This window comes from Mauremys reevesii, linkage group 7 (genome assembly GCF_016161935.1).
Source record: "Mauremys reevesii isolate NIE-2019 linkage group 7, ASM1616193v1, whole genome shotgun sequence".
Taxonomy (NCBI): domain Eukaryota; kingdom Metazoa; phylum Chordata; order Testudines; family Geoemydidae; genus Mauremys; species Mauremys reevesii.
In genome coordinates this window covers 49,358,527-49,371,835 of record NC_052629.1, presented here as the reverse complement: position 1 = coordinate 49,371,835, position 13,309 = coordinate 49,358,527, and the positions used below count along the sequence as shown (strand labels likewise).

Below are 13,309 nucleotides of genomic sequence, written 5' to 3'. Positions count from 1 at the left end.
GAAAATTCAGTGAAGTCAATTTCAGGATGTTTGTTTGTTTGTTGCACCTTCTGCATTGTCTGGGTTTTCAAAACTGCAATGGAGCTTAGGTTTTGAAAGTTTAGACTGGGGGCCAATTTTAAAGTGACATCCCTTTAATTTTGTTATTGCTTAATTTTTATTTTGGAGCAGATTAAGTGGATCAGGCAGTTGACCTTTTCACTGGTCATAATTTTATATCATCTTATTATATCTGCTCTTTTTCTCCTCCTCCCTAGATGATATAGTCATATGAGCCCTGATCCTACAAACATTGAAGTGTGTGCTTTACTGTTTGAGAAGACTATGGCCCCAATCCTGCAATCAGTCATTGTACTGACATAGAGTCTCCACATCTTGTGGTTCTAATACTATTCACTGATTTCTCTGGGGATGTCCTATTTCTGCTTACCCCTGTGATGCAGCATTATGGGGTCTCTTCCCCCACAACAGGGATCCCTCTATATCCATTGTGGAGAGTCTCCCTTAAGAGAAGGATCCCCATGATGGAGTGCACCCAGGGTTGGGGATATATCTGCCTTATGAGGGGGTGTCTTCCCTCTGGTTGGGGGGGTGCCGCTGCCCCATGATGAAGTGTCTTCCCCTAGGGGGAGGTTCACCCTACTCTCCACAGCAGACTACTCGCCCCAGGAGAATGGGAATCCCTCTTCCTCACGCTGGGGTGTGTCTCCCATGCAGGATAAGGATCCTCATACTCTAGTGATGGGGTGTCTCCCTCTGGGATGTTGATCCCCCGCCAATGATGGTGTCTGCCACTCCGTTGTTTTCCATGGGGATCCCCCCATCCCATGAAGGGGTGCCCCCAGGATAATGATCTCTCTGCCCCACCGATGGGGTGTCTTCCCCGGAGCTGGAGATCCCGTGCTCCCATTATAGGTGTTCCCCCTCCCTCCATGGTGATGGGGTGTCTCTGGGACGGGGATCTCCTGCCCCCGATGACGGGGTGAGCCCCACACTCCCAGGAGAAGCCGGTGCTGGGTGCCCCTCACCGGGATCCCGGCCACTCCACCCCCATGCCGGGGTCTTCCCCCGGGATCCCCTGCCCCCTCCCCCGGCCCGGGGATATCCCCTGCCCCTCCCGGCGGGCCGCGGGCTGCCCAATGGAGGCGGAGATGCTGTGCGGGCTGCGGGCGGGGTGGGGGCGCCGCAGAGCCGCGGCCGGCCCGGGGACTGGCGCACTCGGGGGGTCGCCGGTGGCCGTGGGGGGCGCGGGCAGCGGCGCCGGGGCCGGGATTCTGGCAGGCAGCGGCTGGGATGAGGCGCGGGGGCGGCTGTGGGGGCAGATAGCGTCCCGCGGGGAAGCGGCCGAGTGGGGCTCGGAGCAGAGGCGGGGGCCGCCCGGCAGCGCCATGGCGGCGCAGTGCGAGCCGCTGAGCGGCTACCTGCCGCAGCCGCTCTCCGACCCGGGCTCCAACAGCGAGCGGAGCGCCGACTCCCCGCTGCCCGGCTCCGAGGAGGACTCGGCCGGCCCGCGGCCCCTGCGCAGCCCCGAGTGGGGCGAGGAGCGATTCCGGGTGGACAGGAAGAAACTGGAGGCCATGCTGCAAGGTGAGCGGGGGAGCCCCGGGCCGGGGCCGCGGGCGGGGAGCGCTGTCTCCCGCTGCTGGGCTAGCGGGGGCGGGAGGTGCGTGTGGCGCTGGGGAAGCCGCGTCCCCGCAGTGGGCTCCAGCGGGTCCCCCTGGCGAGCGGCGCTGGTCTCTCCCCTGGCAGGGGGTGCCCAGCTGCTGTCCCGGGGCCTGCGCCTCTTGCTGGGACGCAGGCGGGGACCCCCCAGGAGCCGGGACACTTGCTGATTGATTCCCGGAGTGGGGGCGTAGCGGGGCTGCTCCTGCTGGGACGTTCCAGTTTCGGCGCTTCTCCTCCAAGCGGCCAGAGACCGCGTTAGGCTGGAACGGTCCCCAGAGAGGACACTGGAAATGTCCTGGCTCTGAAACTTATTCCCCACCCCCTCCCCGTTCCTGTTCCCTAACGCTTCCAGTCCCAGATGTGGATAAACTCTCTGCTGTCTGCAGATGTCAGGGCTTGCAGACCGAGCTCCTTTTGGGGTGGGAAGGGATTCTTTCATAAAGCGGTGGAGCCTGAGCTCTAGTGTTTTCATCTGAATCTCTTGCAAAATTCATCTTGAGTTACCCTCAGTTCGTAAAAATCTCACTTAATTTGACACCTGTATTAATAGTCTGTCTCTAACAACATCACTTCGTAGTTCTGTGGTTTCACCAGCAGCATCCTAACTATAAACGCTATTAGCATTACTGGTATTGAAATAAAGCCTTGCTCTACGGTGAAAACTGTAAAAGAGGTTGTAAAAGGTTTCAAGGTAATCTGGAATGTCGTGGGCTACTGGAAAGACTTTAAAAAAACAAAAAGGAGCTTTCAGCTCGTCTAAAGCATTTCAGATTTTTCAGGAATAGGACAGTGTTTTGTTACCTAGCAAAGTGAGCTTTCATAAAATGGAAGGTTTCAGAATTGCAAGAAAACTTTCCATTTCTGGAGTTTTTTGAATATCAGAGTTCTTTAAATAATGACTACATTCTATTTGATCTAGATATTTTTCTAATATTTTTCTGTTTTAGTAGGAGTATCGCAGTGTAGTTTTTTGAACTGATATATTATCCATACCATATCACTAAAATAATACACCTAATAGTATAGTGTGCTCTTAAGGCAAATGATTTAGAGGTTATTTTAGGTGAAAAATCTTAGTTTTGAAAACAGTAACATTAGATACACATGAGTAGAAATGTTTGATAATGTTTGTGTTAGGGTTAGGATTTGTTATACATTTGTATTGTTTCTTGTGGCAAAATTTCTTGCATTTTGTTCCACTGTGTTTTGAATTATGTCACTCTCGTGAAAGTTAAGTAAACAGGTTCTGAAAAAAATATTGATATAAATGGAAAATACTGTTTTAAAGGTGGATATAACACCAGGTGAGGTATCTTTCACAGCTGTGTAATTTATTTAGCTTTTCTAATACCTTTTGCTCTAGTTGAATGAGAATGGAGCTGAGTTGCAAACTGTTACCTTTAAAATTTCTGAGAGGATAAAGCATATTTGAATTGAATGAGATTATGGAACTTCAAAAAAGTGCACTTTTATTTTCTTAAACGTGTAGAATGACACATGATAGTTGATCAAGCTTTTTTAAGAGGAGGAACAGGAGTACATTATTAGCATGCATTTAGCATGGCCTGTGCAAGCCACATAATTTTATGGCCACTTATTGTGTGATGTATAAATACTGTATACTTGACTGACTTTTTTTCTTTTTCAACTGTTAAGGCTGCATTTTTCAAAAATCATAACAGGAGACTGGTAGCTCTTCATTTATGTATTATTTCACTAATGAAAATATTTGCTCTTATGCATGAGAGCAGTCATTCTAAATCTGTAAACATAGTGTTTTGTATTACCTTCTGAATTACTTGAAAGTGCACTGAGTAACTTAAAAGCAATGTTAGAAAATGTAATCTTTGACAACAGGAAAACAAAATGGAAAAAAATCTGGTCTTATCATTCGTATTACCTGAATATGATAGTGTAATTGGAATTTTGTAATTTAAAATAATTAAAGTTGGAAAAATGGTAGAGAGATTGAGGATGAGATAAGGAAGAAATGAATTCCAAGTAAATGCACTATTTTTTTGGATATGTTTTGGAGAAAACATTTTATTTTAGCTAGAGTTATGCCAGTAGTGAACCAACTCCTAAAAATAAAAAGTGTGGGTTTTTGTTTTTTTTTGCTTTTGCTTTTTAAAGAATCTGTCAGCTAAAATTGTTCAGTTAATTTCCTGAAAATGTTTTACTCATCATGACAGTCACGGAATGTCTGTTTAAATTTTTTAAGACCAGTGGTGGTGGTCTGAGAGGAGGGGAGGGGGAAAGGGAAGAGGATGCTGGATTTGAAGTAATTAGGAAAACTGGATTGTCTGCCCAAAAACTCTGGTATGACTTGCTGATTATAATGTTTGGAATTTGTTTCAAATGAGATTCTCTCTCCTGGGGGTAGGTTAATCTTTAACCAGTTAATATTTTGTTACTAGTAGAGAAATCTCATTATGTAATAAAGAGTGCAGAGAAGCATACAGTTTTTGTTATAACTAACTGAATTAATTCTAAACTTGTGCTCATCAAAGATGTCTTAAAACTAAATGTTGTAAATTGCACATAGACACTCAAAAGAGGAGGTATTTGTGAAGAAAGGTCACAAGTTAAAAGTGCTGTAGGAAAATAGAAGGTTTTCTTCACTTTTCCTCCACCAGTAAAACAAACTTCCATTACCTCATCCCACAGCCTGTCTTTTTCTACTGCCTGAGGTGGTAAGGGTGGGAGGGCAAAACAAACCTCATAAACAGAATCCAGTCTGATTATATAGCTGTGCCATCCAGTGGTTAATGCATATGTATAACTTAAGAGAAAAAAATGTGATATTGTATGTTATTTCAGCCTAGCATGCATGTGCCATAGATCATTTAAATTGTATCCCTCACACAGCAGTATATTGAACAATAGCACATTGAATTCACAGTAACAAGATTTTTTTTTATAAATGTAAAAAAATCTGACTTCCATCATATTGAATGAATTTCTAGTTAATTGGTATTATTGCTGGAAAAAATAGACTTCTTAGGAAATGGAATAAAGAGACAAGCATAATAAATTAGTCTTTCTCCATCAGAAATGGAAGATTGGTAAAATTAAGTTTGCTGGAAAAATTCAGGAAAGATACTATGGAATAAAGTTACATCTTAAATTAATAGTTTATATTCACAACACTTCCACTCAAGTATCTTAAAGTGCTTTACAAACATGAATAAAATCTCTTGACCATGCTAGATGCTGCTATGTTCCTTTTATAGATGGTTAAGTTAAACACAGACAGTGACTTTGCCAAAGTGAACCAACAGGTCAGCGGTAGAGCTGGGAATAATACCCAGAAATCTATGTTCACATTACTATGATCCAGCTTCTAGACAATATTGAATTTCCTTTTTTTTCTTTCTTTTTTTTTTTTGTATTGGAGATGACCATCCAGTGAAAGTATAAACTTTGACTTACCAGGGTTTCTCATGGTCTTTGGAACAGAACTACTCTAATGCCTTAGAAATACACCAGTAGGAACACATTAAATAGCTCATATGGTCAGATTTCCTTTTTGTTATGTCTAGTGTTGTTATGATGATATACATTTAGTGAAACTCTATTGTGTATGCATACTTTACTATTTGCTCTATAGCATGGTGTATATATTTTTTTATGTTGAATATTTTTCAGTGTAGATCTGTGAACAAATCTCATTTGACTCCTGCTTCCTTTCTGCAAAAATAATCTGTCTAACAGTATATCAATGATTCTTTCAGTAGTGACATATTGGAAGAAAAACTTTCATAATACATTTGGTGCTGTTGTAAACTAAATCTTAGTGAACGCTCAATTAAGAAAATAAATCCAAAATATTAATTTAATTAGACACACAAAAATATCACCATAATAGCTGAGCACTATAAAAGATTAAATTTACAGAAAGCTGTCCAAAAAGTGTAGTCTGACTAAGGCAGCATCTATGAATAAATCTACAGACAAGATGGCCTTAATATTAAACAAACAAACAAATAAATAAAAACTCAAACAAACCCCAACATTCATTAATAGATTAGGTGTCTTACTAATCAATTTTTAAAACGATGACAGATATAATGTGCTTTCTATGTCATACCTCAAAATAGGTTTGACTATTGTACACCTGTGTAGGTATATAGCAGTGGTTCTAAACCTTTCCAGACTATTGTACCTCTTTCAGGAGTCTGATTTGTCTTGCATTACCCCCAAGTTTCATCTCACTTAAAAACTACTTGATTACAAAATCAGACATAAAAATACAAAAGCGTCACAGCACACTATTACTGAAAAATTGCCTACGTTCTCATTTTTACCATATCATTATAAAAAATCAATTGGAATATAAATGTTTATACCGCTCTATACACTGAAATGTAAGTACAATAAGTCATTGTCTGTATGAAATTTTAGTTTGTACTGACTTCACTAGTGCTTTTTATGTAGCCTGTTGTAAAACGAGGCAAGTATCTAGTTGAGTTATTGTACCCCCTGCAAGACCTCTAAGTACCCCCAGGGGTACACATACCTGGTTGAGAAACATTGGTATATAGTATATACATATCTTGTATATTTATGATGTGTCTGACACTGTAGTATCAAGGTAATTAAAATTTAACATTTTTAGAGAAGTATAGTAGGGAAATTCTGTAGATACCATAATGATACTTATTTTTCCTTATCCTCTCTTGCAATGTGGGAAAATATTAGAATGTCTCTCTGTCAAGACATCCAATTTACCACCACCTTTAAAAAACAAAACACAAACAAAAAACAAACAAGCAAGCAAAAATATGTAAACTCACCAAAAACTAGACCCCTCTCATGTTTAAGTTCTCAGGTTTGTGCCACAGTCCTACTTGACGGGACTCCTTTTTGATCCAATAGATACTCACTCACTTTTAAATGTGCTCACCATTGTCAACGGTGGTGTTGTTGAAACCGTTCAGAAGTACTTTGTTTGAATAGGTCACTGTTAGGTGCATTGCCTTGTACTCATCTAGGGAGAAGGCAGAATATTGTAGCTTTGAATCCTGAAGCCTCTAGAAATTTGCCATTGGTCCCCCTGGGCTTGCTTGCAATAGAACACTGTGTTAAGGTAGAACGTGACTTGAGGTAGTTGAGGTTCTTTGAGTTGGTCCCATGCCCAGTTAGTATAATGTTGAATATGACTTGTCCCTGTCTATGCTGATGATTCCCCAAGATTGTGGTCTATCTTGATTAATTTTCAAAAAGGCAAACCTTATTTGACTGTATACAGACTTTGTACAAAGTAATTGATAAGGCATTATTGACTTATTTAAATAAATAAAACATTTTTCCATGTTAAAAGTTGGAAAACCCTGAGTTTATGATTTTAAATGTACCACCTTTTACATTCAAAAACTTAAGCAAGTTCAATGTTATGACCTAGTTTGTTTTTCAGAGGTATTTTTAAGTATTGCACCAGTTCCTCCATGAAGCGTGCGCTCCTTCAGATGCACCAATTATACACCCACACTCCAAGTGCACACTTAAGAGGCACTGGTGGGATTTTTCCAAGATCTGCACTGGCACTTCCATTGTCAGGTAAGGAGTAATTCCTGACCATCCAATGGGACAAAAGAGACCAAAAACTGATGAGAGAAGCTCATCTACTTCACTTCCCAAGTCAGAAGTGACAGGGGAACCACTACATAGGCACATGTATTTCAAGATTCTCAGGAACCCAGAGCCTTGGTGCCTGCTGGAGTGCAAAAGTCCAAGAACCCAAAAAATCTAATGTGTACACATAACAATTTCTAAAACATGCAACAAACATCTTCACATATTTTACATCGTATGTACTACTTGAGAACCAACTCAGCATATAGAAAACTAGATAATATACATTATACATAATCTGTTTTCACAAATCTTCCATAGGAAGAGCTTTCTCTGCTGCTATTGTCACAGAGACCGAGAGCACCATGGCCATGAGAGTTCAGTGCTGCTATTGGGCCACAAAAGTGCATAGCTGAGTCTCTTTTCCAGCCCAACAGCCCATTCCTCACTTGCACACTCTAATGTAAGCAACATCCAATCCCGCTCACCCACCTCCAGCCTCCCACTCTGACTAAGAGAGAGACATATATACATTCCCTTGCAACCTACTCAACAGGCCTGACTCTTTCTACATACACACAGAATAGGATTATTTTAAAAGGCTGACAACCCTAACATAAGCATTATTGGTCAATTTGGCACCACGATGCTGGTGGAATACTCAGATCCTTCACAGGAAGGATGAAAAAGATGACAGTCACAGCATTACTGCTACCATCATGTCCAGTTCATTCAGGGATCTATTAAGATCACATCTGCAAGAAGATGTTATCACACCAGAGCTGTGATGACAGTCACTTTTTAGAGATTCCCCTGTGTTTTTTTAAGTTGAACAGTGGTGTCTAAGGCTGAAGTTCCACTATACTCCATTGCCAAGTGAATAAGCATGTTACGTTTAAAATAAATGAAGGTACTGCTGTGGATTACTTACTTCTGCCTTTACAAAAAAATACTTCCTGCAATTCCAACAAAGCCTCAACATAAAACCCAAACAGAAGGTTTTTAGAACACATTATTCTATTCTGTTATTGGGGAAAACATTCTATACTGAACATCCTAAAAATTCTTTCCAAATGAAAACAAGATTACTGGTAAATCAGACCCGCTTCACGTAAATCAGTTATGCAAATCAATGCAGCACTGTATATGGTCATTTTACTAACCTCATGTAAAATGGTCATGTTGATCAAAACTAGAAAAATTAACACCTGGACATTAATATCAGACCTAACATGGAAGGAATGCTACTTTTATATAATATATTTCAGACTTCAAGAAACTAGCCAAGTGTTTAAGGGCCTGAACCAAAACCCATTGAAGTCAATGTAAAGATTGCTGCTGATTTCAATGGACTTTCAGTCCAGGGCCTGTAAGGGCTCTAATCCAAATGTCACACTGCCTGTAGAAGTTCATTATCCCACTAAAATAACTGTACAGTAGGGATGAAAATCAAAGTAATTACTGCATTCTAATTCATTCTGTTCTATGAAACGTATAAATTTATATCTCCCCTTTCAACTCATTCAGCTGTTTCAACACAAACTAGTAGTTTTGTCTACTACAAACGTTCATAACTCCATGGCTTATACACAGGAGGTGGGAACTTTGGAAAGGAAGGCTAAGTGTCTCAAAGAAGCCACCTTTTTAGTTTGCACATTTAATCATAAACACGGTTCCTGATATTACATCAATTAACTGAATGGGAAACACTCAGACTTTAGACAGCATATTCATCATGACTCACACATTTAGAACTAGAAACAATTTTTAATAAATAAAAATATTTCAGATATATTTAGAGCAACAGAGCATGCCCATCACTATTTTCTAGTGTCAAGCATTTAAAGCGGATGTTTCACTATAGTTAAGAAGCACTTCACAAATAATTCTACTACACAAAGATCTGAAAATAAGAAACAAGTATGTTTCATTGCTAAACAGCAGACAGGCACAAAGCCAAACAGCCTGAAATAAGTACTCAAAACAGGACATTTTTTCCAATGGCGGTAACGATTATAATATAACCAAAAGGAATGTGCAAGCCAGCAATATTTAACTCAGCAGTTCATGCCAAACCATGATAGCCTGTTGTACTACTTAAAAAACACAGAAACTTGAGAAAGTGATATTACAATTGTTAACGGAATGCAAGAACATTTTTAAACTACAAGTCACCAAAAATCATTACTTACACACACACACACACACACACACACACACACACACACACACACACACACACTATATATATATATATAAATTTTTTATAGAAAAGTCTAGTCAGCACATTTGGGATTTGAAAGAGAAAAATATCTAAAACTTTTTCAGCTATATGTATGTCAACACCAAAACTAAATGCTATTAGAAAGGTTCCACTTACCACACTACTATGTCTTTATCCAGAATAGTTTTTATGCATTGGAAAGTAAAAACTACAAGAGTGAGAGATTTTAGTAGAAGAACTTTTTAAGCCTCTACAAAGAGAGATAGTATCTTGAATTTTATTCTTCTTAATGAGTCAGTGTGAGGTTCTTACTAGCAAAGACTATTACAGGGAAGATTGAGCCTTCTGCTCTGCATCCCTGCCAGCAACACTTGTACATTTGACATTTCAAATGTCAGAACGTTAAGTAAGTCGAATTCTAATTGCCCATGATTGAAATTACCAACATAGTACTCCATTCTTTATATCAAAAGATGGCAAAAATGTTCCTTTATACAGCATATTCTAGGTAGCTGATAGCTATCATTATTATACATTTTTCTAAAGATTCTCATTGATTTATGTGATAAATAACATATATATATTAAAACAGTTAATTTCCAAATGAAAAATACTAAAAAGGAAGCTTAATAATCAATTTTGTTTCACAATTTAAATCCAGCTTTTACAATATACATTTATAGATACTATACAATTTGCCAGCTCTACAAGGACTATAATGCCCTATAAAATCAGGCACCCACTATTTGAGTTTGATTGTGCAACAAAGCAGCTACCTAGCACAAAAACTACTAAACTCAGGTCTTCAAGGAGCACTCTTCTGCTGTAAACCATGATTGTATTAAAACAGAGTTTCTCAAACTGTGGTCCGCGAGCTCCAGTCAGGTGGTCCGCGGATAGTTCTCTCTAAGGTGCGTGCCTGGGTGGCCGCACACGAGAGAATGAAGGGCCCCCCACCTAATTAGTGGAGCCACGCAGGTGGGGAATAGGGGGTAGTGGGAGGGGGCAGTAGGGTGAGAAAAGGGGGTGGGGGGACTTTGGGATGTGCAGGGCTGTGGCAGACAGAGAAATAAGCGACTTTCTCCAGCTCCAGGGCTGCGGCTGCCGGAGAGAGACGGTCCTCCTTCCCAGCCTCAGCTCTGTGGCTGCTGTGGTGGGGGAGAGAGGGCATGTCCATAGCATTAGAAAGGTAAGACTACTGATATTAAAATATGAGTTGTGCACTTTTATTCGTAGAACAAAAAAAGTTTATTATTAAGGTTGTTTTTTTTAATATAGAGCTTTTATCCAAAGCGCTTTACAATAGTTAGCTAACAGCACAAACAACATTTGGAAAGATCATTAAGTGGTCTGAGACCCTCGGCAATTTTCAAGTGGTTCGCGAAAAAAAAGTTTGAGAACCACTGTATTAAAGCATAAAGGCTGAGTATCGACACAGCTTTGCTAGGATTTTTGTAGTCCTAGTCTTCCTTCTCTAGGACTTTCAATATTCCAGACAGCCAAACTTAAAGTATCAAACGCTAAATAAATGGAATCAAAATAGTAAAGGGGAAATGTATTAACAGAGAATTCAGTATTACCCTGGCAGGAGAACCAGACTCTGTTATAGGAATGTGGGTAGTATGAGAAGAAAACTTTCATACCTCTTTGTATAATTACTGAAAAGAGTGTATTTTCCTTATCCAATTACTTAAAGTTTTGCATGAAAGATAATTTGAGAATAGAAAACAAACATGCAAGTGATCAAATACAGAATAACCAGGCCTTTTTTGAATTATTGCTGAAGTATATCAGACACAATCATCCACCAGCATAAATTCTGAACAAAGCAATGTCAGGCATTTTATTTTCAGTAAAATATGAATTGAAAATGCAAAAGAAATATGATCATTAGACTCTAATTTAGAAGCAACTTTATTAAGATGAACTATTGGAAATATTAGAGCAGGGGTCGGCAACCTTTCAGAAGTGATGTGCCGAGTCTTCATTCATTCACTCTAATTTAAGGTTTCGCGTGCCAGTAGTACATTTTAACCTTTTTAGAAGGTCTCTTTCTATAAGTCTATAATATATAACTAAACTATTGTTGTATGTAAAGTAAATAAGGTTTTTAAAATGTTTAAGAAGCTTCATTTAAAACTAAATAAAATGCAGAGCCCTCCGGACCAGTGGCCAGGACCCAGGCAGCGTGAGTGCCACTGAAAATCAGCTCGCGTGCCGCAGGTTGTCTACCCCTGTATTAGATCTAAAATTTAAATAAATAAAACATTGACTTATTTTAGGCATTAATGATAACATTTCATACAGAATTAATATGAAATGTCTATACAAATCTCTCAAATTGTTGGTAATTTTGCATAGCTCTTTTTTTTTTATTTTTCATCCTCCTCCCTCTTTCCAAACTCCCAATGGGCACAATTTTTCTTCTTAGATCCTCTCCTCTGATTACTTATCCTTACTGTGTGGAACCAATCCATGCAACAAACCTCGATGCCAACTCTGCCCACATATCTACACCAGCAACACCATCACAGGACCTAACCAGATCAGCCACACTATCACTGGTTCATTCACCTGCACATCCACCAATGTAATATATGCCATCATATGCCAGCAATGCCCTTCTGCTATGTACATCGGCCAAACTGGACAGTCTCTAAGGAAAAGGATAAATGGACACAAATCAGATATTAGGAATGGCAATATACAAGAACCTGTAGGAGAACACTTCAGCCTCCCTGGCCACACAATAGCAGATCTTAAGGTGGCCATCCTCCAGCAAAAAAACTTTAGGACCAGACTTCTAAGAGAAACTGCTGAGCTTCAGTTCATTTGCAAATTTGACACCATCAGTTTAGGATTAAACAAAGACTGTGAATGGCTTGCCAACTACAGAACCAGTTTCTCCTCCCTTGGTTTTCACACCTCAACTGCTAGAACAGGGCCTCATCCTCCCTGATTGATCTAACCTCGTTATCTCTAGCTTGCTTCTTGCTTGCTTATATTTACCTGCCCCTGGAAATTTCCACTCTTGCATCCGACGAAGTGGGTATTCACCCACGAAAGCTCATACTGCAAAACGTCTATAAGGTGCCACAGGATTCTTTGCTGCCTTCACAGAACCAGACTAACACGGCTACCTCTCTGATACATGTTCAGAATGTCAGCTCTTCTGGGTGAGGTTTCTCTCTTACCATGTGTCTGTATTATGCCTGGCACAATGTTGCCCTGATCTCTAGGTGCTGCTGTGATACAAATAAGAAGTTGAATGTATGGTTACTGAAAAATGATTAGATTTGGTTAAAGATCTTGCTTTTGAAAAATAACCACTCAGCTGTGGATAGTAGGTTTGCATGCAAGATTCTCATACATTTAAGAGAAAACCCTCTGTTCATTTAAGCAAATACCAAGCCTCAATTCCTCTCTTGGCTTTTTGCGTGCTGGGAACATGTGTAGACGTAAGCTAATCATGAGCCTTCCATTTTCCATTTGCGAAGCTTCTTTACAGATCAGGCGTTGGAGTCTTCTTGAGGTCTCATTTCACTTTTCCATTAAGAGGATACGATAGAAGTTCTATAAGAATTGTGTTCTGTGAAAAATACGTAGTAATCAGTATGCTTTAAAGGTCATTCATCAGTAAGGCTCTACCAAATTCACGACCATGAAAAATGCATCACGGACTGTAATATCTGGTCTTCCTCTGTGAAATCTGGTCTTTTGTGTGCTTTTACCCTACACTATACAGATTCACGGGGGAGACCAGAGTTATTCAAATTGGGGGTCCTGACCCAAAAGAGATTTGCAGGGGGTGGGTCGCAAGGTATTTTAGAGGGAGTAATGGTATTA

General features: G+C 40.1%; 1 protein-coding gene across 2 annotated transcripts in view; it reads left to right on the top strand.

The window, feature by feature from the left end:
• Positions 1-1,274: 1,274 nt before the first annotated feature.
• The window catches only part of BICC1 (BicC family RNA binding protein 1), a 222,956-nt gene continuing 210,921 nt past the window's right edge, over positions 1,275-13,309 (top strand). Inside the window, exon 1 of one of the 2 annotated variants that reach the window (XM_039482061.1) lies at positions 1,275-1,587. In XM_039482061.1, coding sequence (XP_039337995.1) covers positions 1,389-1,587 — 199 coding nt within the window. In that variant the 5' untranslated portion in view covers positions 1,275-1,388. The remainder of the gene's footprint in view (positions 1,588-13,309) is intronic. The other variant, XM_039482060.1, reaches the window with a different exon arrangement.